Genomic DNA, 27,069 nt, shown 5'->3' with positions numbered 1-27,069 from the left:
CGCAAACATTAAGAAGTTTTTCTTCACACAGAGAACCATTGACACTTGGAATAAACTACCAAGTAGTGTGGTAGACTGTAGGACTTTAGGGACCTTCAGAAGTCGACTTGATATTTTTTTATAGGAATTAAGTGGTTACAACTGTTGAGCTTTGTTGTGCTGAATGGCCCGTTCTCATCTAGATTGTTCTAAAGCCATGTGAATATTATGTAAATGAAGTCTGCAACTGAAAACCAATGGAAAAGTCGGTTAGTGTGATGAAGCCTTCAGTTGTATAATGAGCACTGCAGCCAATCATATCACAGTTTTGTGAATACATAAGAGGCACTTCAAAGAGAGGGAGGGATGCTGGGAGCATACACTGATACAGCACGTTGCTGCACTCACCACACGACAAAGAGGTGTAGCAGGTATGATGGATTAATCTGGAAGGTGTTCAGTATTTGCTTTTAAAAGCCACAGTTGCTATAACCATACTTGTCATTTAATTAGATCACTAAACCACCTTTCTGTCTTCAATCTCAGAGATTAAGAAATTAGTGACATTAAATTGTCTTTGGAATTAAGGACGCTGATTTTACTACAAAACAGTTTGTTCAACTTCTGCTTCATTTCAGATGAGGTGCATAACAGCCTCGCACATCTGGACACGGATTCCTCTTCCTAAAACTCCTCACAGCTCTGTCAGGCTGCATGGAGATTGTGAGTGATTGGCCTTTTTCAAGTCCAGCCACACATTCTCAGTTTGATTTGAGACTGGACTCTGACTCGGCTAGGGAATCAGGAGCCTGGGATTCCTGGACATTGAAACTGCTGTAATTCCCGGGAAAACGGGAATGGCCAAGCTCACATATATAGCGTGTAAAAATCGATCAAGAAATAACAGAGTTATAGTTGAAAATAATTAAGGTGGCGCCATTGCTGCAGCTTGCACTTCATCAGACAACAGCTTTGAACAGCAACTTGAAATTGCGATGCGTCAGGCTGTTGCATCCGCATTATCTGTGCCAAGAAACTCGCCATCACAGAATGATGACAAGAAACTGGATGCATCAGTAAAAGCTGAAATGGCGGTGTTTCAGAGCAATGGCAAGCACGGGTGTTGTTTAGAACAAGTGTATCAGTATCTGATGACTGTGCCGCCTAAATCAATGGAGGCAGAGCGTGCTTCCTCAGCGGCTAGTGTACTTCTGCACGAAGGTGCGCTCTTGCCTTAATGACCGCACGCTGGACACGTTAATAATAAAAATTCATTACATTTACAGTATATAGCACTTTTCTCAGTACTCAAAGCGCTATCCACAGAGGAAGGAATCGAACCCACAATCTTCCACACTCTACTTATTGCAAAGCAGCAGCACTACCAGCACACCACCAGTGCGGACATTGTGTTTTCTACGCTCTTATTACCACAACTACAGATACTTGTACTTATATGACAGCATGAACTGCTTGTAGATAAGCTTAGTCTTTTATTTGTGTCAACATATTACAGTAGTTTTATTAAAAATAAGTGTCGGTCGTTCTAAAACCGTTCACATGTGAGATGCCTGTGCACTGTATCATCCCTGGGAGCCTGGGATTCCCGAATTCCTGGGAATGGATAAACCCGTCCGGGAATGGATTCCCTAGACTTGGCCACTCCAGGATATTAACATTGTTGTTTTGAAGCCATTCCTGTGGAGCTTTGGCTTTGTACTTGGGGTTGTTGTCTTGCTGGAAAACAAAGTGCACTTTTTTGCAGACTGCATTAGCCTTTCCTTCCGGATTTCCATGGATTATGTTTCATTTATTTTACCCTCAGAAGACATATTGCAGAGTAGCCTGCACACCACCCTGCGTTTTTAATAATGTGCAAGGGTTTAGCTTTAGTCTGATGGCCATAAAGCTCAATTCTGGTCTCATCACACCATAGATTCTTCCAGCTGACTTCCTTGACTCCTGTGTATCTTCTGCTGAGATATCAAGTGTATTTTTTTTAGCAGTGATTTTCTCTTTTTTCCACACTGGTGAAGCAACCAGCCAACAGTTGTGTTGTCTGCACAGTCTCTCCAATTTCAGCCGCTGCAGCTTGCAACTCCTTCAGGATTATTAGAGGTCTGTTAATGGCTTCTTGTCTGATCACTCGGTTTTGCGGACAGCCTGCTCGATTTCCAGCTGTGCTATAATCCTTCCACTTGTCTGGACAACAAAGGATATTCAGTGACTGCAGTGATATTTTGTCATCTCCATCCCCTGACCTGTGCTTTTCAATCCCCTCTTCATGGAGTTGCGTGGAGTTTGTCTTCATTGTGTAGGTCTGCCCACAATACTGACTGTCACAAACTGGACCTTCTGGATGAGGTGCATTTATACTGCAAATCAACAGAAACTCAGGACAGGTGACCTCCATTGAACTAATTCTGTGACATAAAACCAATTGACTGCCCCAGATAGGGTTCAGGGGTGTCATATCAAAAGGGGTTAAGATTTACAGGATCAGTCATTTTATATTGGGTGCATTTGTAATTAACTCTTTGAAGGCTGAATATTTTTTCCAAAAAAACTGTTTCAGAAAAGCAATGGATTCACACAGAAATCAACATAAAACATCTGTTGCTGCATGCTGTGGCTGCCAGTTTGCCAAGAATACGCGTCAGGCTTGGTGCTAGGCTCTCTTTGCATGGCTGGGACACGGTCGCCGTGCATTGCAATCTGGTTTCTACCTCTTATCATTGTTAAATGGCAGTCCTCCCTGGCGAACATTGTCAGTACAACGATTAGCTGGGGACCAATCAGCTGGAACCTCACATTCGTTTTCAATAACTTGTATCAAAATCTGATTCAGTCACGTCATAGTCTAGTTCAGAGATGATAGGCAAAATGTCGTCCATGGAGTGTTTTTCTTTATGCATTCGCTTTGACATCTCGCCAGATGTCAGTGCCATTTTTGTCGGTTTGCGCCTTGCTACTCACACGAGTGCAGGAAATCTCGGTCAAATCAATGAATCTAACTTTCCTTCTAGCAACGAGAGTCCAACTAAAACATAACGGTTGGTTTTGTCACAGTTTACAGTCAATTACCATCGTCAGCTCCTCCTTTTGACAAAAGTCGACATCAGCCCTGAAAGAGTTCATTTTGACCAATTTGTTTACACTTTGGGTGACACGTTGGCACTGCTGCCGGGCAGGAAGGAGGCTGGGGTTCACATCCCAGGTTCTCTCTACGTGGAGTTTGCACGTTTTCCCGGTGTCTGTGTGTCATGGATTGGCGAACCTAAATTGGTGAAAGTGTGTGAGTTTACTCTGTGATGGACTGGTACCCCCATCTGTGCCATCATGCTAGTTGGGATAGGCCCCAGCAGACCCCCACGGCCCTGCTCAGGACTAAGAGAGAGGTTAGGAGAACACGCTGATACAGCACATTGCTGCAGCCACCACATGACAAGCCAACTCAGGATCCCAGATTAGGACCCGAGTGCAGCCACGTAACAGGTGGCACCTCAGCATCACGCTAGTTTAAATGGAATGGAACCAGTGTGAGGTTTTTTATGGTGGCTGGAGTGCCAATTCTGCCACCAACCTGCAGGTTTTCCCTGTAGTTTGGAGGGCCTACATGCAGGGCTGAATGCAGGTTAACGTTCTTCCCAGGACGGAGCAATTGCAGGTTAAGGGTCTTGCTCAAGGGCCCAACAGAGCAGAGTCTCTTTTGGCGTTTATGGGATTCAAACTGGCAACCTTCGAATTACCAGTGCAAATCCCTAGCTTCAGAGCCACCACTCTACCCATAATTTAAATAAACATTTGTACAAATTTCAATCAGGACTAAGCAGGTTAGAACCTGACTGACTGACTGTTTACACTTTGACATTACGTAGTCGTTTTCTGTTATTTAGTGTTAGAAAAAAAAAATTGCACCCACTGTAATTCAATGTTGTAAAATAATTAAAAGTGAAAATGCCCAAAGTGGCGAATGCGTTTCATAGGCACTTTAAATACAAGATGAAAGAAGCGCCATTGTCGATCGATAACATCACGGCTTGAACCACAGAGTTGTGAGAATAAAGTGGCATGGCAGTCTGTTAGGGATGCATTGTTAACAAACAAAAACAGGCCTCCGAAATGTTATCAGTTCTAATTTCTTGAGAAATTTGTGGTGTAAAAATGCACATACTGAGCAAATTTCCATTAGTAGCAAAGTGTAAAGAATAATGATGTGGCTGCCTGGTTTGGACAAAAAGGGTCTGAAAAATATTAATGAGCAATCCATCCTTATTAAACTGCTCAAAACAATGAAAGGAACACTTTGAAAATACATCAGATCTCAATGGGACAAAAAATCCTGCTGGATATCTCTACTGATCTGGGGCCTCATGTATAAACGGTGCGTACGCACAGAAATGTTGCGTAAGAACTTTTCCACGTTCAAATCACGATGTATAAAACCTACACTTGGCGTAAATCCACGCACTTTTCCACGGTACCTCATGCCTTGTCGTACGCAAGTTCTCCGCTCGGTTTTGCAGACTGGCGGCACCCAGCGTCAAAGCAATGCTACTGTTCCTGTGTGGTTACACCTTATTTTCCTGACGCGGCTTTATAATTACCCTGAAACTAACCGCATATTGTTTATTAGTGTAACGCATCTGATTGTAATTAACTTGTAACAGTATAATGGTCCAGGGAACAGCCATAGTATTCCAAATACCATAACTGCTTTAGCATTGGTACTCTCACTTCTCCTTCTTCTTCTTCTTCTTTCAGCTCCTCTTGTTAGGAGTTGCCACAGCAGATCATCTTTTTCCATATTACTCTCACTGCACCACTCGGAGTATTTATATCACTGTATCTGAGTGTGAATCACAGCAGCAGCTGATCGGAAAGAGAATTATCGGTATACAGCTTCAAGGACACGCTGTCTCAGCCACGGCAAAACGTTTCAAAGCCTTTCCTGTACAGACCTCGCGGTTCAGAAACAGTTTCATTCCAAGAACTTTAAATGCAGTCAATCAATTGCTCCTTGTAGAACGGTTTGTACTTATAAGTACAATCACCCCACTGTAAACTTGCACTACAGTTATAATATCGCACAACCTGAGCCACTTTATAAAGCGCGTATTTACATATGATGACGATATCATTTTTAAGGTGAAATGCAGCAAAATATGTTTATTAAATTATACAGATAAAACTTTAACTTCATTTAAATAATCTATATTCTTCACTGGGAGTGTCGTTAAGGATAGAATAATTAAACATGTACTACGAAGATATTTCAATGTTCTTTAAACGTTTTGAAGAATCGGTGCTCTAAGCTTACTGATGGCTTAATTTCTATTACAGAGCTGATTGTGTGGTGATTGGGTATTTGGGGAAAGAAAAGCAAGGACTGCAGTGGCGGCCACGCCAATATATATTGAATATAAAACAGAAAGAGAAAATAACAACACAGCGACAAATTTCAGCAAAAGTTAAATGCTTGTGTCATGAGCACGAGGCGGCTATGCAGTGTCTGCAACGGACGTGGCCATCCACCGTGCATAAGCTACCTTACTGACATTGGCGGCGAAGGAGCCACCGATTCTTCCTCTGCCCAGTGCCACCACAAGCCTAGAGCCGCCCCTGAGTACTGCTGCAATAAATTATTTCATCAAGGTCGACACAATCACTGCGCCGTGAAACTCATGTTTAATAACGTGCTTTAACTCCTATCATCATAAAAATGATATCACGTATACATCTCAGTATTTTAGTTATTCAGAGAGTTGTAATATCACGAATGTAATGGATTCTGTGTCCAGTTGGAGGAAGAGAGCTGGTTTAAGAAGCAAGTAGTGATTCACACACATAGAGCACATAGAAGATCAAATACAAAACAAAGCATTTAACGTGCTACTTTAATTACGATGTGATTTGAGAAACTGGTTAATTAAACAATTTTAAGATGAAGTTTATGATGTTCTACTTTAATGACAAAATAAACTACGTGATTAAAGTGGAAATGTCGAGATTGAAGTTGACATTTCGTGCTTTTTCCCCACTGTGTGCCTTTTTTTCTCTGTACCCTAATAAGCTTTCATATGACACTCAGACAGTGGGCTACAACTCGCCTTTTCACAGCGACTTTGATATGTGACTTCTTTTTTATTTCCGGCACTGTGCGATTTTGTAAACGTGAGCTTTCAAGTTTCTCCAACACGCTATGTCACTCGATCAACTTCCTTTTGTTGATTATACCACGGTTTATTTGAACAAATAGTATGTTTTTCCTTTGCCTCCACTTGGTATTCGCTGAAATTCTTATATTTTCCCCCGTGCTTTTCCCATTGTCTTTTCACAGAATGCTGAGCTTAAGGGCGATTTATTTTGATTTGCATATTCAAAGAGGCGTAATTCTGGGAGGAGTTGGGGTGTTACATGAAGCGTGTGCACGAGCGTTAGTTTTCACGTGGAAGTTGGAGTACGCACAGATTCCTGCATCTGGATTTTTCTGTGCGTAAGCACATTTCGGCTTTTGTGCTTACGCCATGTTATAGTGCAAGTTCTACGCACGGCATTATACATGAAGCCCCTGGACTGGGTAAGGTGTTAGGAATTAAAGGATGCCACATCACTTGGTGGAAATAAAAATCATCAACCTACAGAGGGCTGAATTCAAAGACACCCTGAAAATCAAAGGGAAAAAAATGATGCAGCAGGCATGTGAATCCATTTAGCCGAAATTTCATTGCAGCAACTCCAAATCGTACTCAGTAGTTTGTATGGCCCCTACCTGTTTGTATACATGCCTGACAATGTTGGGGGATTGTTTGGGGGCATCCTCCTAATGAGACGATGGATGGTGTCCTAGGGTATCTCCTCCCAGATCTGGACCAGGGCATCACTGAGCTCCTGGACAGTCTGAGGTGCAACCTGGGAGCATTAGATGCAGCAAAACATAATGTCCCACCCAGAGGTGTTCTATTGGATTGAGGTCAGGTGAGTGTCGGGGCCAGTCAATGGTATCAATTCCTTCATTCTCCAGGAACTGACTGCACACAGGGTGAACCTGCTCTCATCTGTGAAATGCACAGGGCGCCAGTGGTGAACCTGCCAATTCTGGTATTCTATGGAAAATGCCAGTCTAGCTCCACGGTGCTGGGCGGGCACTGAGCACAGGGCCCACTAGAGGATGTCCGGCCCTCAGGCCACCCTTATGAAGTCTGTTTCTAATTGTTTGGTCAGAGACATTCACACCAGTGGCCTGCTGGAGGTCATTTTGTAGGCTCTGTCAGTGCTCATCCTGTTCCTCCTTGCCCAAAGAAGCAGATACCGGTGGGACCTGCTGATGGGTGAAGGATTTTCTACAGCCCTGTCCAGCTCTCCTAGAGTAACTTCCTGTCTCCTGAAATCTCCAACATGCCCTTGAGACTGTGCTGGGAGACACTGCAAACCTTCTGGCGATGGTATGTATTGATGTGCCATCCTGGAGAGGTTGGACTACATGTGCCACCTCTGTAGGGTCCAGGTATTGCCTCATGCTACCAGTAGTGACGCTGACCGTAGGCAAATGAAAAACTAGTGAAAAAACAGACGAGGAGGGAAAACTGTCAGTGGCCTCCACCTGTTACACCAGTCCTGTTTTGGGGGTCGTCTCATTGTTGCCCCTCTAGTGCACCTGTTGATAATTTCATTAACACCAAAGCAGCTGAAACTGATTAACCCCCTCTGCTACTTAACTGACCAGATCAACAGCCCAGAAGTGTCACTGACTTGATGCTATACTTGGATTAAAAAGTGTGCCTTTAATTTTTTTGAGCAGTGTAGATCCACCCTAACAGACCTCACACATGTTTTCTGTCACTTCTTCTGTTTATTTTGCTACACAGTGGAGATATCCCACCCTTGCAGAACTGATTTCATGGAGGTTTGGGTGCATGCACACAGTAAATGGACCAGGAGGCCATTCTAGGTGTTCTAGGTGTTGTTGGTATCAGGGCCAACGGTTCACTTTGGGGTTTCCAGGAGGGACTTCTGTGAGACTGGGAATCGCATGCAGGTCTATGGAAGAAGATGCTGACAATGAGGCTGCTCTGCATGTGTCTTCTTAAAAGCACTCATTTGTTATTTCTTTTATTTTTAGATGCAGATACGCATGCTCAAGTAGTCTCTTCTGGTTGCTCTATATGCACAAAAAGGAACTGTGGACTTTTATAAGATCTGCAGAAGTGGCCCGGCTTGATATCTGATTGAAAAGCACTTCCTGAGCCACACAGCCAAGGCGCTTCTTGCCCAATCTGCCAATCCAGCCAGTGAGTCAGGGCTGCTGCTGCAGAAACACACAAGAGCTTCAAGGCCTTATATGGCAGGGCCCGTGAGTAGGAAGGTACGTCTACAAAGGAGGAAGAGAAGTGGATTATGTGGTCAAAACTTACCATATCTCCTCACTGTGATATATTTGGATGGTTCACAACTAAAATCACAAGAATATCTCACCACACGTAGACGTGTACACGAAATGCAATTTAAAAATGGGACATCATTTTGTTGGTTCATTCACTCATTCATAGTCCGATTCCCTGGCAAAAGAAAGCTTATCACAGGAATTACTTATCAGGCAAGGTGCGTACTAACACACCTCCACTGACACACAAACACACATAGCTGACTGATGTGGTAGAAAGGGCTCAGCTTATGGGAAGAAAAGTGGACCTTAGAAGAGCCCCCATATAAGGGTGTGGGCACAGGATATGGCAAACCAGCTTGACAACACTAACAAGTGAACACCTAAAAGTGGACCCTCCAATCCAACGTAGAAAAATGGAAACTACAAGAGACACAGCTATTATCAACTGCAGGCAACCAGAAAGATGGGACAGGAGCTGTTCTTCATTATTTCACAGGTAAAAGGTACAACACTGGCAATTATTAAGCCATTACTGATCACATTAAAACTCCAGGGATCAAGAATAAATTCCTACAGTAGCTGGGGGGCCATGCATGTCAACACTTTGCACATGTGGGCTTACTCTTTGTAGTTTCTTTGCATGAGCCAGCAGCCATACCACCTGTACTTCAGAACAGGTAAGCCATCTGAAGTTAAACATACTCGACCCTAACAAGTACTTGGATGGGAGACCATCTGGGAAAAGCTTGGGTTGCTGATGGAGGAGGTGTTGGTGAAGCCATCAGGGGGTGCTTACCCTGTGGTCTGTGTGTGGGACTCAATTCCTCCGTGCAGTGACAGCCACACTGTGCTGTAAAAATGGCGTCATCCTTGGGATGAGACATAAAACTGAGGTTCTGACCTTCTCTGGGCACCTTTTGAAAAAAGAATGGTGTACCAAGATGTACTGGGTAAAGTGAGTGGAGTAGGTTAGAGAAGTGTTCTATAAATAATAAATTATTAATATTCACTAGGGGGCTTCTCCCTCTGCTCGCTTTGCTCACCAACCCTCCTGGAATGGTGCCAAGCAAGCTACTTCAAGTCTCTGCCACTCACGTATGTGGATTTCACTTTCACCAAACAACAAATCTTTTAATTCACTGGGGCTTCTTCATTGGGAAGAAACTCTACTTTTTCCTGATGGCAACACGAATTAGACGATCTACAAGTCTCCGACTTAAAGTTTAAATCCGAACAATATATTCGATCTCTTTTCGCTGCTCCATTATTTCACCGAGTAATAATTTCTGTTAGTAATGTGATCTTTACTATCATTTTCTTGAGACTTTTGAATTTTAGTACTTTCATTATCTCTAACCTGCTCTGCATGTGTATATCGCCAACATTTTTGAACCTCTTTAAAACGTTCTACTTTGTCTTCTACTCTTTTGGCAGGCATGGTTAAATCTCTTGGCACAAAGTCTTGTCTCATGGGATATCTAAGTGTCTCTCTGAAAAAGTCTCGTCTCGTCCCAGGCTAAAAAGTTTCGTATCCTCCTAGGCTAAAAAGTCTTGTCTCGTCCCAGGCTAAAAAGTCTCATCTCGTCCCAGGCTAAAAAGACTTGCTCTTGTCCCAGGCTAAAAAGTTTCGTATCCTCCAAGGCTAAAAAGTCTCGTCTAGTCCCAGGCTAAAAAGTCTCATATCCTCCAAGGCTAAAAAGTCTCGTCTCGTCCCAGGATTTTTTTACTATAATAGAGAGATGTTTTCTTCCTACATCTTCTAACATTTGCCTGCAAGTTTCACTCTAAATTGGCAAGGTGTGGGAGTGTGTGTGCATTGTGATGCAGTGAAGATTCACACCGACGCAGTGCCTGAGCTCGAGGCTAATCCTGTTGTGGTGCACTATAAGTTGAAGCTTTAACTGAAATAATAGGTTATCACTATGGCTGTTTGGATTTTTAGATGGAACCTCTTCCTTTTCCCCAAACATATCATGAATTAAGCCTACTGCATTAAACAAAGAGTGTGTAATTCCTTTATTGCACTAAAACATTGGTCATACCAAACTGCATCTGCATCTCATCTTGTGTGTCCCTAATGTCCTGCTCTGCCTAAAAACTCATGGATGACATGTAACAAAGAGTGGCCTCACTAACACCCCGCTGCAGAAAGCAGGTGTTTACTCAACCTCAACACACAGAAGCAGCATCAGATGAGCTTGTGCTGAGTGATCGCCATGCAGTAGCTCCTCAGATTTAGTGATTTCTTCAGATGGTCCTGACTTATACCTCCTTAATAACTTGCACTTTCCTTACCACACAAACCGCAAATAACAAATACGTGGAAAGTTCCAGATTTTTCTTAGTTCAAAGGCTTCACCCAGCTCAAAATTCATAGTCAGGGTCAAGTAGAGCCAGTAATGCATAAATTCATCCAAGGAGCTTTAAAAGGCACATTGAACCCTTCGGAGCTGAGGTCTATACCAGATTTTGAAGTGTAGCCACCACAGACACATCCATCCACCCATTCATTTTCTAAGCCACTTGTCCAGTTCAGGGCTGATCTGAGTTGCATATGGTGCAAGATACAAATCAGTCCATTGTAAAATGCAATCAAGAGCAATCCCACAGTCATTTATACTGGAACGTTGATAGGAAAACTAACAGCCAGGGAGCAACCAGTGAATACAGAATGTGCTCAGGCCAGGATTTCAAGACAAAATTATTCTGTCTGTGCAGAAGAAAAGGCAGTTTATACTGAAAGGGATGAGACGATAAAACCTAACTGTACTCAGACTAGAAATCAATCCCGTCTTTGACCAAAGATAATAATCGGAACCCAAGACGTGGCCAATTATTTCAAAGTCAGAATCAAGAAAAACAAATCAAGAAAGCACACTTGCCACACTTTCCAAACAGGAAACGTACATTGGCAACTTTTAAATCAATGCTATGGTGACGTCACATGCTGCGCATTCTCCTCTACTTCTGCATAGCAACTCGATAGCAAGTACTGTATACACAGAAATGGTGGTGCCCAGTAGCTACTATATGATAAAACAATACGTGTGCGTGTGTCCAGTCCTTTTGTCATGACTCAACAGGAAAAACAAGTATCTAGTTTCTTGAGTAAGCCGGGAGAAGTGAGTAAAAGGTTCCCATAGAGGTTCATTGACTTTTATTGGAGTTGTAAGTATTGCTGTTCTTTGAATATTGTGGTTTCTGAATTTCCTGCTTGGCTTTGGATTGCCGCTTTAGGCAAAATGTTTTGCACTTTTGCTACTGTGTGCTTCTTTTTTGTGATTTTTCAAATAAATATATTTATAGAGATTTTTTTGTTCAGATTATCTAAATATGCCAGAATTTTTTAAGGTTTCTTTCCTGTTGCCCATTTTGGGGCCTGCTTAGGATGAAGCCTGCCACTAGTAGTTGGGGGCTGGCTGGGGTGGAGTGATGCTGTATTGCACTGTCCACCATAGGTCAATAGCGGAATTATGGTCACATGTACTGAATACACTGAAATTCTTACACGTGCAACACATAGCCACTCTCTGCCACCATGATTAGTTAGTATAGCAACCTTATCTTAAAACTCTTCCTTCCATATAAAATTGCAAAACAAAGAAAGCCTACAAAGAAGTGGATAATTCCTTTAACTGTTCTATAAGGAAATACAGCTTCATGGCAGACAAAACACAGTTCGACCACATACTATACGGAAGAGGCTAGTTTGATATCCTCACAAGCGAATTTCACTTACAAAATACTGGAGTGAGTGTGGCCATAAGTCTCACACATAGATCAGACTCATCAGAACAACAAAAATGTACAACCAGCCAGGCATCTGATTTTCTTTTCCGACTTTTTAAATGCAAAGAGCAATTTTGATTTATTTTTTTCATATAAAAGATTTAGCAGAAATATTTACAGATTCACATCATTACATGTTGATAGCTGATTGTGGCACATGTCACACATACAGGTTTAAGAGGACTACTGGCTTGGGGTGGGAGGCCCGTCGGACATTGACATCTGGATCATGGGGTGGGACTGAGGGATGATTCTTCCATTAGTGTACCCAATGATGGAGACTCGATTGTTGGACAGTTGCTCCTCTGCCTCTGCTTTGCGGCCTACAAGTAAAACCACCACACAAATGCATGTAATGATACAATAGCTTATGAATCAGAATACAGCATTAAATAACTGGGCCCCAAGAAGACAACTGGCTTATCCAAAAATCTTAGTCAGGGTAAGAATATCATCAAGCAATTGTTTTATCTTCTTTCAAAGAAACAGAAAACCCCAATCTCTCGAGGCTACAGAGATAGCTTAGCAAACAAGAGCCTTCTACTTGCTTAACCGGAGATCTAATGGGGACTCCCATAGTATCTTTAGGGCAAGCTGAAGAGACTCTGCGCATTACAGAAAAGAAAGGCGTACGTACCAGGGCAGTTTTGAGGCTTGCAAGTTGAGAGGTTGTGCTGATAAGCTCTTTGTCCTGCTTGCAAAGCTGCTTCCTCAGTGTTTCAATTTCATAATCCTTTTTCTTCATTTTTCCTTGTAGTACGGTTGTCTTGGCATTCAGCTGCAGGGCATACAGAGTCAACATTTAACAAATGCAAAAAGATCTTTAGGCTGTTTTTTTTTTATTTTTTTGGTGGACAGCATTCAGACTAAGAGGCAAAAGGGCTTCTTTCCCATCTTCCTCTATTTTACAATATGTTTACACATTACATGTTCATAATTAAGAGATGTAGCAAAAATAAATATATTTTGAAATCTTTCACACGATTTAAGAATCCAGGATTGTCCCTAAAATATTTAATATAGTATGGCAAAAAGTCTTTAATATTAATAAAGTGGAGCTAAGATGAGATAGCAATGAGCAGCTGCCAGTTCTGAAGATGTCTGAATGCCCTGGCCTCACTTTTTATGATACAGCAAATGTACAGTAGTAGCCAAAAGTTTTGGTGGGGCCACAAATGTGGTGCTTTGCAAACTTTGCTCCTTTAGCATTTTCAGATTTTTTTTTACATGTTTCTATTGTATACTGAAGAACAATTATACAAATGTAACATGTTCCAAAGGCTTTTATTGGCAAATACATCAAATTTATGTAAAGATTCAATATTTACTGTGTTGTTCCTTCTTCATAACTTCTGCAGTTTGCTCTGGCATGCTGGTTATCAGCTTCTGGGCCAAATCCTGACTGATGCTGATCCATTCTTGCATTTTAAGGGCTTGGAGTTGGTCACAATTCGTGGGCTTCTGCTTGACCACCCGCTGTTTGAGAATTGACCACAGGTTCTCAATGGGATTAAGGTCTGGGCAGTTTCCTGGCCACGGGTCCAAACTTTCAATGTTATGATCTCTGAGTCACTTCATTATCACTTTTGCCTTGTGACATGGTGCTCCATCATGCTGGAAAATACACAGATCATCACCAAACTGCGCCTGGATTGTTGGGAGAAGTTGCTCTTGGAGGACGTTTTGATGCCATTCTTTATTTATGGCTGTGTTCTTGGGCAGAATTGTGAGTGGGCCCGCTCCTTTGGATGAGAAGCAACCTCACATATGGATTGTCTCAGGATGCTTCATTCACTGTGAGCGCAGTGACAAAGGACTCATGGTAGCGTTCACCCTTTCCTTCTTTGGACAATCAATTTTCTAGATGTCCCAAACAGTCAAAAGGAGGATTCAACTGGAAAAAATAACTTTGCACCCGTCTTCTGCTGTCCAATCCTTGTACTTCTTGCAGAATTTCAGTCTGTCCTTAATGTTTTTCTTGGAAGGAAGTTGCTTCTTTGCTGCCCTTCTAGCTGACCTCTCTGGAGGATCACTCTGCACCATATTATAAAAACACTGTGAACTGCCACCACAACAACTGAAGCTACAAATTTTGCAAAACATGACATTTGTGTCACTGCCAAAACTTTTGGCCACCACTGAAGTGAAGGTTCCTCAGATGGTATTGCATGGCCATTGTCCTTGAGCTGAAACAGTACTGACAGAATAAGGTTTGACATACAAACTAGACAAAATTGGCTAAACATGTTTGATTAAAAAAAAAAACAAATGCCCTGGGTAAGTCTAATCTGAAAATTAATCAGTGGCAGTGACAAAGCATGCATTGCTCAGAAGAATTAAATTCCCGAGTTAAACATGTCTAAACACATACGACGGTGTCATTGTACAATTCCTTGCGTACGCCTGCTAAGTGAGTGGTTGGCTATTTATGTCTGAGTATATAACTGGGATCAAAGACCAATGGAAATATCCAGTCAGAAATGTTCAAAATTCAAACTCAAGTGCATATCCAAGCAGTGAGCAGCACAATTTAGACCAGCTTAAGCTCATTTATCCTCCTTCTCAACGTTTTGAGAATGGCTGTTGGAGGAGGAGAATGGGCATCCTGGCCAGAACTGAGGATATCTCATTACCTGACAGGATGTCGGTGCGATGACGCATGCAAAATGGCTGGAGTGACAAGGAAATACATTTGCACCCAACCAGCATACTATAGAAGACAGACTGAGAAAAGCTGAGGATTGGGAGTGGTTCCGTCCCCAATACAACAGGTGGCAGTGGTCCTCATATGGGAACCTGTCAGGATCCTGTCAGGGTCCTGGGGATCAATAGAGGGTGCTATCAGGGGAGGATCACCCTACTTTTACTATGGTCCTGAAGCACAGCTTCGAGGTCACAGTGTGACACTAGAAGTATTCCAGGGTCCGGCATAAAAGTGAGGCTGTTGCCTCATTAATGATCCAGGGTCGGGAGGCAGTGGGCAAAACTCAGCAGAGGCAGAGAGGATTTTTATTGTGTATTGTTATTGTGGATGATTGCTGGAGGACTGAAAAAAACTGCCTTGTGTGAATAAAAATCCTTTATTTTATCACATCAACATGTGCTTTATTACTGTGTCTTGGGTTTGGAACTCACTGGCACCTCTTGTGGTCACACTCTGTAGTACTGAGGTCAGCAGCAGAGGGTGGACCAGTAGACTTGTCCTTAAGAACACCTACAGATCTCTGAACTCTCTTTACACTACATTCCATACAATGACCTCCTTCTAACATCACCGGTATGACCTGAAATCTAACAATTCACCAGGACCAGATAACATTTATCCCGGAGTGCTGAAGGAGGTTTGTGAGTACATACATTATATAAACCCTTGAAAGTCACTGCACACTGGGGGAACACTTAAGGACTGGAAAATATCAAATATTATCTCACTACATGAACAGGGTGATCGCATAGAGTCAAATAACTATAGGCCAGTACACTTAACATGCATCACAGGTAAATTAATGGAAGGAATCATTAAGGAAGAGAATAAGAGGCAAACAACAGGAGTTTTACTGAAAAGTCAGCATGGGTTTAGACAAGGGTGGTCATGTTTTACTAACATACTGGAATTCTACAAGGAAGCAACAAATGGATACAATAAGAGTGGTGCATACAATATTATTTATCTTGATTTTCAGGAAGAATGTGATAAGGTGTCATATGAGAGGTTGGGCATCAAACTAAAAGAGGTGTAGATGGGTGCACAACTGGCTCAGACACAGGAAGCAGAAGGTTCTGGTGTGGGGAACCCTATCAGAGTCGGGTGGAGTTAAGAGTGGAGTCCTTTAGGGGTCAGTGTTGCTATTTTAAATATACCGTATATACTCGCATTTAAGTTCTCCTGCGGATAAGTCGAGGCTTGATTTTACCATATAATGTCCAGTATTTTATAATGTCAGTCATATAAGTAAGTTGGATGCAGAAAACTCACGTTATTGGTCCAAGAGATTATGATATGCTAACACCCACCTGAGAGAGTAACCATGGAGCACACTGCCTTTCTTTTCTATGTATTGTGCCTACGTGACCGCACGGTAATACCCGAACTATTCCAAAGCGACATTTGCACTGTTTTGTGTTTTGTATCTCACACCCTCATACACTTTTATCATAAGAGCATCTGTTATCTATGATAGAACGTTCGATCAGAAGAAAATATGAAGCTGGTTTAAAATTGAAAGTCGTTGAAGTGGCGAAAGAAATTGGTAACTGCGCTGCTGCAACAACATTTAATGTGTCTGAAAAACTGTGAGATTGGAGTAGGCAAGAAGATGTAAAAAAAAAAAAAATAAAAAATTATTATTATTATTGTGAATGGGTGTATAAGTCGGGGTTATGATTGATTTTTCGGGTTTCAAGATCCGACTTATACGTGAGTACTGTATATATGACATATAAATGACTTTGATAGGAATATAAATAACAAGCTGGTCAAGTTTGCAGATGATACTAAGCTAGGTGGATTGACAGATAATCTCGAATCGGTTGAATCATTACAGAGGAACTTGGACAGCATACAGAATTGGGCAGATCTGTGGCAAATGAAGTTTAATGTAAGTAAATGTAAAGTATTACTTGTAGGAAATGATAATGTTATGTTTGAATACACAATGGGAGGCCTGAAAATTGACAGTACGCCTTATTAGAAGGATTTAGGAGTCAAAGTGGACTCGACACCATCAACTTCCAGACAGTGTTCAGAAGCCATTAAGAAGGCTAACAGAATGGGAGGATATATAGAGCCCTGTTGTGTGGAGTACAAGTCACAGGAGGTTCTGCTCAAACTTTATAATGCACTGGTGAGGTCTCACCCGGAGTTCTGTGTGCAGTTTTGATCTCCAGGTTACAAAAAGGACATAGCAGCGCTAGAAATAGTCCGGGATACAAGAGATGAATTACAAGGAAAGATTAAAAGAGCTGAGCCATTTCAGTTTAAGTAAAAGGACATGAAGAGGAGACCTGATTGAAGTGTTTAAAATTATGAAGGGACTTATTAAAGTGGATTGAGACTGTGACTTTAAATTGAGTTCAGCAAGAACACAGGGACACTATTGGAAACTTCTTAAGGGTAAATTTCACACAATCTTTAGGTTTTTCTTCACTCAAAGAACCACTGACACCTGCAACAAGCAACCAAGTAGTGTGGTAGACAGCAGGACTTAAGGGACTTTGAAAACTCAATGTGATGTTATGTTGGAGGAATTAAGTGCACAAAATTAAAAAGCTTGTTAGGATGAATGGCCTGTTCTGGTGAAAAAATGTTCTAATATTCTAACAGAGCTTACAAAAACTAAACAGATCACTTTTAATTATTATTCAAAATGTGCCAACTGGATCCCTAAAATTAAAAAGGTACAAAGAATTAGAATGTTACTGGACCATAAAAAATATGTGAACTGGCAAAGAATCAAAACAAATTAACGTTTTCAACCCATTTTAAAACAGCAGGATCGCTGCATTTGCTCGAATGCTTCTTTACTCTGTTAATGAAATTTGTCAAGGTAATAGTCGACTGTACTGCTATGTGTTTACATCGCCAGTCTGCTCATATTGGAGATGTGTCTCGAGAGCTGATTTTTGATGGCTGAAGTGTAGATCTTCACCCTACTGAAAGTAAGTGTAATGTGTAATGATTGTCTGCATCACATTCAGAGATTAATAGCAGAATGCAGAATCATGAGGTGCTTTACCACCATAGGAACATTTTTCAGGAATTGGGGACTTTTTAGAAACTTGGGAAACTTTCTAGCATTCCCACCTCAGAAGCTTTGGTCATTTGCAGTTTCAACTACTATTTTAGCTTCTATTCCAGGGTATGCACTTTTCGTGTAACTAGGAGCCATTGTGGGTGGGGGTCAAGTGAAGAAGTGTGCCGATTGGTTGACCACAAGCACTGGCGCCATCTTACTAACATCTTTTAGTAGTTTGTACTTTGGAGTTATCAGTGATGATGAAGATGTATACAGCAAAATGGACAACGAGATTCAGAGTTTAACTGAGTGTGTTTGGGGAGGATGAAATTCAAAAGGATATTATAGTCATCCACCCAAAATGATAATATTTATTTAAATGTTTTGACACGTTTCACTGGACTGGGATTAACCACAGCGCAAATCAGCATGGCAATACATTGAAAAAACTAAAACAAGACTGCAAAAATAAAATTTAAATACCATGATAATAAAAGTGGTTTTGACAGGAAAACCAGTAAATGGTTTTGCATACCGGATGCTATTTTTGATCACATATTCTGGAAACATTGGATCCAAAGATTCAGCGACAGCACTTTCAGAGTCTATTCTGGATAAATGATAGATGGCAACCTCTGAAACAACATTTACTGAAGATGTTGGTAATTTATTATCATAACAGTGATAAGCTTCAAGTTAGTCTGTTATTTTTGCTATTTTGTAATGCGCTAACAATCTCTTAATGTTTGTGTATGTATCTCAATCCATATATTAAGACTCATATTAAAACTTAATCTGTACTTATTTGTACGTGATTCGTTATTAATTTTGGATGAAAAATTGAGACATTTCTGTGAGAGATTGTCCATGTACTGTATAAGCGGCACATTGCTAAGCAATAGTTATTAAAACCAAAAGTGGCAGGTGTTCATTTCAACATCTGCTCATCAACGAGCTCTTATTTATAAAGCATGAATCAGTTTTGCACGAAGTATGCCAAGATAAGAAGAATGTTAAGAACTAAGCAACAATCATTAACAAAATGTACAAGTAAGGGACAACTAATTAATTTTGTATATACAGTGGATTCTGAAAGAATTCAGACCCTTTCACTTTCTGTACACATTGTGTTTTAGATGTAATTTAATCAGATAAATGGATAAAGTTGTCCATCACACTCAATAACCTAATATGACAAAATGAAAACTTGTTTTCACAAAGGTTTACAAACTCATTAAAAATGAAAAACGGATCTCTCATTCATGAAGTCATTCAGATCCTTTTCTGTGGCACTCTCGTCTGCTTTAATTTTCCTGAGTTGTGTCCAAAACCTCACTGGAGTCCATCTGTGGCCAACTGAATTGACTGGACATCATTTATAAAGACACACACATCTGTGTATAGAAGGTCCCACAATTCACACTGAATGTCAGGACAAAAAGCAAGCCGTGAAGTCTCTGCAGATCTCTATAATCAAATTGTGGTGAGGCACAGATCGGGGAGACGATGTTAAACCATTTCTAAAGCTTTGAGTGCCCCCAGGAGAGCAGTGGCTTCAATATTCGTGAAATGGAAGAAGTCTGAAATCACCATGACTCTTCCTAGAGTTGGCCTTCCACCCAAACTTAATAACCAGGTATAAAAGGCCTTGGTCAGAGAGATGACCAAGAAGTCGTCTGCTGAGATGGGAGAACCTGTCAGAAAGATGACCGTTTCAGCGGCAGTCCATCAATTAGATATTTTCGGCAAGTGGCTAGATTGAAGCAACTCTTCAGTAACATGCAAATGACAGATTAAAAGACTCAGAGAGAATGAGGAAAATGATGATCTGGTCTGATGACATGAAAATGAAACTCTTTGGCCAGAACTCCAAGAATTATGTCTGGTGAGGACCAGGCACTATTCATTACCTGTCTAATAGCATCCCTATGGATGACACCATTATGCTATTTTTTTGGGGGGACGGCATAGAATTAAGGGGTGGATGAATGCAACCAAAAAAAGAGAGTTCTTAAAGAAATTCTGCACAGCTCTGCATGCAACCTTAGACTGCGGGGACAGTTCACCTTTCAACATGGCAATGACTGCAGTCAGGAGTCCAACCAAACCACAGACTTAAACCCCATAGAACATCTGAGTGGACACCTGAAGATGGCAATTTACAGACGCTTCCCACTCAATTGAGTGAAGCTTGAGAGGACCTGCCAGGAAGAACAGGTCAACTTACCTAAATCGAGACTTAACCAAGACGACTCGAAGCTGGAAATACTGCCAAAGGGGCTTCTACAAAGTACTGAATTAAGGGTCTGAATACTTATATATGATCAGTTTTTTGTTTTAATAAATTTGCTAACCTTTCTGAAAACAGGTTTGTTATTAGAGGTTATTGAGTGTAGACTGATAAGGAAAATGGCTAATGTATCCATCCATTATCCAACCTGCAATATCCTAACTACAGGGTCACGGGGGTCTGCTGGAGGCAATCCCAGCCAACACAGGGCGGAAGACAGGAAACAAACCCCGGGTAGGGCGCCAGCCCACCACAGGGCGCGCACACACACACACACACACACCCCCACACACCAAGCGCACACTAGGGACCATTTAGAATCGCCAATCCACCTAACCTGCATGTCTTTGGACTGTGGAAGGAAACTGGAGCACCCGGAGGAAACCCACTCAGACACGGGGAGAACATGCAAACTCCACGCAGGGAGGACCTGGGAAGCCAACCCGGGTCTCCTAACTGCGAGCCAGCAGCGCTACCCACTGCGCCACCGTGCTGCCCATGGCTAATGTATTCATTTAAAAATGAAAAATCTACAATAAAAGTGTGCAAAAAGCAAGGGGGTCTGAATGCTTTCTGAATCCACAGTATAACAATTCAAGGTCCAAGGTGCAATGCAGGCTGCTCACGTTCTTCATTTCATACTACAAGGAATTAAGAAAGCACAATGTATTTATTTCCACCTAACAGGGTAAGCCTAGTACAGTAGTGTAAACCTGATGATTAAGAATGCATGACTGAAACGAGTTGTTAGTGTGGAAAATCATACATCAGATGAAAACAGACAGATGGAAAACAAATTTCCTCATTTCTGGACATTGATTCAGTAACATCAGCTTAACACCTGGCATCCATCTTCCCCCAGAAGAGAAACAGGAGGGCTTTGTTCCAAGAACTGCAAATTATATTAAAAATATTTGGAGTTGTTTGGTTTTTAATGACATGTAGTGTTCCAAATCTGAATTATAACAGTGAAACAAAGCAACATTGAGCACAAAATAAAATACGTAGGACAATGATGTCTATCCAACTGGTACCAGATTGTGTTTTAAGGCAGCAAAAAAAAAAAAAAAAGGTTTTGGAACTGAGCCCTTGGAGTTCAGCCTGAAGACTTGCTAGTCGAACGACACTAAATTAAGTGACAGCTTGAGGCAGACATCTTAAAGGCACTGCACTATACTACAGGTCTCCACAAGTGCTGCGAAGGCCCCTCTTGTCACCACTCTAAAGATTACAAACAAAGCTGCTTCTAGCAGAACTTGTTTATCTGCCCCAGACATTTTAACATCAGTGTGACTGTTAAGGATGTGAGAAGCAGATCACTTACTGTGAGCTCTGACGGAGACCAGATGTTTTATTTTGTCATTTTTAATAGAATAATGCTCCATTATAAAAGTCTTGTTTCATACTCACCTTCCCAAGACTATCCTCATGTGCACAGCTGTGTGTTGGGGTCTTTGTTGACTTCATGTCTAGATGTTCCAAGTGAAAAGTCTGCAGAGGCAAAGGAAACAGTGATGGAATAACATTGGAATAAGAAGCTGTGCATCTCTTGGGGCAGCAGATGGGCCTTTCTCCTTGTGGCTCATACAATCTGTATCGAACTGAATCAGCGTTGTACTTTCTCCCAGGCTTAATGTTTCCTATAAAGTATTTTAGATCTGTGAAACTTATAGCTAAACCTAAACCTTAAGATGCAGAAACTACAAAAAATTAAAAACACAAATCTAGTTAAAGGATTTTGAGCTGATACTTTTAAAAAGGTCTCTGTGGAACAGTGTTAATTAAAAAAAAATATTTATTTAACTTTTGAAAGGTTTTCTCTTATATATTATCAGACTCTGCAACAGGAATCTACTCTAAAGCTAAATCTGAAGGAGGTCATCTGGCTAATCTACCTACACAAGATACGGCTACTACTTGGCCTCCAATCATAAGGTACACAGATACGGCCTACTTGTAATCTAAAATAATTTAATATGGCAAAATTAAAATTGAGTCACATAGGATAGGAAAGACGAGAGGACACCTGAAAGTAATGGATACCTTGCGCTCTTTAATGGCCTTGTTTAGTCGTTTTTCCTGGTCAAGGCGTTGCTGGGCCCGCTCAAGTGCTTCCCTCAGCAGTGCATTCTCTTGTGCCACAGCCTGGGCTTCTTCCTTCAGCCTATCTACCCCGGTCTCCTGTTGTTGCAGATTTGCATTACTTAGCCTGAGACAAAGGGCAAGAAAATTAAAAATATACATCCTCAATGAAGAAGCCCATTTATTCAGCAGTTCAGAGACATTTTCAAGTTTCAGAACTGTGTTACTCTCAACCCTTTTACACTTTATAGGCAGTTCAATGACATATTTTCTGGTAATGTGCCAATGGAAAACACAACTATGGTATTAATATGTGCCAGTGGATGAAAAAAATATATTATACAGATAGTAAGGCACTATATAATAGATAGATAGATAGATAGATAGATAGATAGATAGATAGATAGATAGATAGATAGAGTAGATAGATATAGATAGATAGATAGATATAGATATATAGATAGACATGTGAGGCACTATATAATAGATAGATAGATAGATATAGATAGATAGATAGACATGTGAGGCACTATATGATAGATAGATAGATAGACAGACAGATAGATAGATAGATAGATAGATAGATAGATAGATAGATAGATATGTGAGGCACTATATAATAGATAGATAGATAGATAGATAGATAGATAGATAGACATGTGAGGCACTATATAATAGATAGATAGATCTCATCTTCTGACTCTGCCTTATGAGGAAATATGCAGGGTGCAGAACAAATGTATCATATAAATTTTAAACTCCTTTATCAGGCTGGCTGACTATGCTAATCAGTTCTATTTTGAAGACTGATTGTTGTGAACTCAGAGGTATATTTAATTTTTTCTGAAGGAACTAAAATTTTACTTCACAACACAATGCTTCTCTTTGATGTTTAATATCTACAGTATTTAGGTAAACTTTTTCAAAAGATTAAAATTATTAATGCCATTAGTTTTGCATCTGAGGTTGCAGGGTGGACCTCTGAAAGTCACAGCTTGTGTTATCATTGATTATCATTGACATGACAATATAAATAGTCTCCATTTTGAACTTCCCACTGTCCAGCTGGGTGTATTTTTTGTTCCCCAGCTGTTTTACTGATTTCCTCTTTTGGTTTTGTTTTACTAGAAAACTTTTCAGTTATGAGATCATACCGGGTGTGCCTCTCTTGTCCACTTCCTGGTCCTTGTACATTCTCTACACATCCCCACAGTGCCAGAACACTGATAGCCACTTTAATCATTTTCATCAGTTTTGCATCTATGTGTAAGAGCAGAAACCTGTCTAATCAAGGAAAACCAAACATTTGCTATGAAACAGACTGGAGTCATTTGAAGGAATGAGAATCATCATCAGACTAAATCTGTTTTTCAGATCTTTTAATGGATTACATGGGCATCTGTCTAGGGTAACCTCTTACTAAATGATTGCATGTGCCTCCCAGTGTATCAGAGTCCACTAATCTCAAGAGTTTCTATTTGTTATTGAGAATAATCCTACAGGCCTGCCTTATCTGACAGCTGCCCACCTGAGCTTGTTGAGCTCCTCTTCACATCTCCGTATGAGTTCTTCTTTGCGCTCCACCTGGCTCTGAAGCAGGACAATGCGTGTGCTCAACACATCGTGGTCTTTTTTCCGAAAGCTGGTCAGTATGTCCCTCTCGTCCTGAGGCACGTGCTTCAGGGAGTTGCAGCCTGAGAGCTCATCTACTTTAAGAAGATTGGCCAATGCCCTCACCAGTTCTAAGTACTGCAACGGAAAAACAAGGCCACAAGGCTGAGTCAGAATGTTTGATTCATGTGCTTCAAACCATTTTTAACACCTTTTTCTGTAACATTTGAGCACATATGTGTTTTGTTGGCCACTCTGTTAGCTTAATGATGAATTCCTCTGTCAGACGTCTTGCTCACGATTCGAGACTTTTATTTAATCAGGTTGACACAAGAAAACATGAAATTTGCCTTCTCAGATATTCTTCCCAGTTTAAGACAGAAGTGAAATAAAACAATAAATAGAGACAAGACAGGTTAAAAACATACAAGGAAATTCTAAAATATTTACATCATTTGAAAATCAGAGTCTTTGCTAACTACTTGTAGCTTTCTGATTGTAACCTAAAAGGTCACATGATACTCACAAAAACTCCTGCACTTCCAGATTAAGGTAGCAATGCTGCTCTCCAGCTGACCTCTCAGTGGGTCTCTCCAAGTTTTGTGCCAGTTTTTTTTTCACGTGTTTTCTATTACCCAGCAGTCAGTAGTTCTTTTCATAAAATGCTTGACACTATTTGTGAAAGTTGACTACTTTTAATTGTTATTACTTTTGGAATTCAATAGGACACTCACACACTTACTGTGCTGGAAATGCCAGGTGAGTGGTCGGCATTGTTCACCTACAGTACAGTCGGGAAGCACTGCTATCACTGAGACCAGCCATTCAGTAAAGTCCCCTTTACCCCTAACATGCCGGAGTATTTAAAAACTAAAGTGAGGAAAGTGAGGTGAGCTTCAACTATGTCTGAATTAGAACGGTTTTAAAACACCATTGCCAACAATTATTGTAAGCAACACACAGGCCCCGGGGAATAAACTGGACGACCTGAGGGCGTCTGCGTGATGTCTCCACGAGTACGGTGAAAGTGGTCAAATGTGCTTTACTGGTTGCTGAAAACTGACTAGGACACAGACATTGAAATAGGTGGATTTGTAAGTGAAACACAACTTCTAGTAGCAGACAAGCAGTGGTGTCTGACAATATGTTAATTACACTCAACACGTCAATATGTTCAATTAACAACTGTAACCAGTACGGAATACCACCAAGTCCCAAACCCCAGACCCAATAATGTCCAACACATTCACTGGTTCAGGTGGATATTTAATCCACCAAGCACCTTTTTCAATGAAGCACAGCCAATAACCATACAAACAATGAACCTTTTTCCTATCCTTCTGCCTCCAGTTGAATGTTGGCCAAGGTAAGTTAGTGGGCTCCTTTTATGCTGGACCCAAAATACCTTCCGGTGACCCAAAATGACTTGTGGGGAGAACTTCTGGGGTGTTTGGGAGCCAGGGCAGTCCTCCCCTGACGAGATTCCCCTTGTGGCACCCAGGGGACCCCGACAGGGCTGCACCACCGAAATGCAGTTCCCATGAACCAAAGTGGGTATCCAAGCAGGGATGTCTCCAGTGGGCTACTGCCACCTAATGTATGGGGGATGGAACTGTTCTTGGCTTCTGGCTACTGTTCGTCCATCCCCTGGCATTTTTGTAGGAGGTCACGCCATCATCCAACTGGGATGCCAGCCTGTCCTCCATGGAACTCACACAATTGGAACACTTTTAGGCACAGGCTCATTCCACCATGGTGTGTTAAGTAGCACCTCTGGTGGCCTTTTCTGCTCACTGTTATCGGGCAATTCAATACTTTTCCCCAATGTATTTGTTCAGCTTATTTTTATTATTTGTCCATAAGTCTACTGTATATCCTAGTTTTTAATGTTTCTGCTGAATTTCCCCATTGGACTAATAAAGTTGATCTAATCCAATCTAAATGTTATTTCTTTCAATATTTTGGCATTCACCTTTAAGAAGAAAAGCAAATACCAAGGCAATGCACGGTACCCACAATCCAGGATGCAAATCCTGAGCAGTTTATCTGCAAGAAACCTACACTGTTGTCCAGCTCAGTTTTAGGTGTGAGCAAATGGGGGCCATCCATGGATTAATGTTATCTGTAACTTCTTCAAGAAAGCACCAACTTAAATATAAAAACTAATGGAACTAAAAACAGGCAGAAATACAGTGAATACTCCTCAAATGAACAGATTTCATAAAACATCTTTTGGGCACAGATCTACAGTTCACATACTATGATTACCTGTGAGAGGGTAATAACAGGAATCTCTAAACTAGCATAAATAAAAAAAAAACAAAAAACGAGGGGCCTTTCCCCAAGTTTAGTCAGAATTTCCGCTTACCGTTTTTTCACTCATCTCTAAATTCTCCTCCAATTCCAGCTTCGACGTCTTTTCCATCATATTCTCATATTGAGTCGAGCCAGCACTGCTTCGAGACTGTAAAGGTGAGAGAAAGGAGGTGACCTATTACTATGTTTTTCTGTATGTAATTTTTAAAATATTGCATTTATTTACAGACCACACAGATGAGTTCAAATGAAGAAAGTTGTCTAATAAAAAACATCACGTAACATTGCGACTGCATGTCTAATATATATAATATACAGCCAAGTCCCAGGTTGACAGCTTGCCTTCTAAAAAGGCAAACATTTTCCAGAGCCAACACTCTTATCAGCCTGACAAGAGTAAACTTGTCCCTCTCATAATGAGTGAACCTCAGGATAAGAGCACGTTTAAAGCAGCCCACCCAGGAATTAAAGCGAATTGGAACAGACATTCAAGATCATTTCTTTCTTTTAATATGAAACCTCCCAGTTTTGCCATCTTACACACGGGCGTTTTGTACAGAAGAGTCTCACAGTAAGCATTCGGACTGAATCTTCAGCCCAAGCATTGCGTTTCCTTTGTGTTGCTCCTGCTTCTCTCTATCCTTCTGAAAGAAAATCTTCCTGCTCTAGCCTTCCCCTCCTGCACTCACCTCCAGTGTCCCTCAGACTGAGCTGATGTTCTGAAATACGATTATTTAATCCTCACTTAAGGCACATTAATTGGATTTACAGGATGACATCTTTTTGCTTACTTTTGTGCATGTTGCTTTATCCATTCAAAAATTTGCTCTGATGCTTCATTATCGTTGAAACAATATAAAGTCAAATTTTCCTTTGCTAAG

The 27,069-nt window shown here is 41.1% G+C and overlaps 1 protein-coding gene across 2 annotated transcripts in view; it reads right to left on the bottom strand.

Annotated features, from left to right (window-relative positions):
- Positions 1-12,205: 12,205 nt before the first annotated feature.
- LOC120530892 (forkhead-associated domain-containing protein 1-like) overlaps positions 12,206-27,069 on the bottom strand; it is a 106,226-nt gene continuing 91,362 nt past the window's right edge. For both annotated transcript variants that reach the window (XM_039755658.1, XM_039755659.1), the window contains 6 exons: positions 26,241-26,336; positions 23,790-24,010; positions 22,223-22,388; positions 21,590-21,670; positions 12,792-12,932; positions 12,206-12,477 (listed from right to left, as the gene is read on the bottom strand). In XM_039755658.1, coding sequence (XP_039611592.1) covers positions 12,382-12,477; positions 12,792-12,932; positions 21,590-21,670; positions 22,223-22,388; positions 23,790-24,010; positions 26,241-26,336 — 801 coding nt within the window. In that variant the 3' untranslated portion in view covers positions 12,206-12,381. The remainder of the gene's footprint in view (positions 12,478-12,791; positions 12,933-21,589; positions 21,671-22,222; positions 22,389-23,789; positions 24,011-26,240; positions 26,337-27,069) is intronic.

Source organism: Polypterus senegalus, chromosome 6 (genome assembly GCF_016835505.1).
Source record: "Polypterus senegalus isolate Bchr_013 chromosome 6, ASM1683550v1, whole genome shotgun sequence".
In the NCBI taxonomy this organism is placed as follows: Eukaryota; Metazoa; Chordata; class Cladistia; order Polypteriformes; family Polypteridae; genus Polypterus; species Polypterus senegalus.
This window is presented reverse-complemented; position numbering and strand designations above follow the sequence as displayed.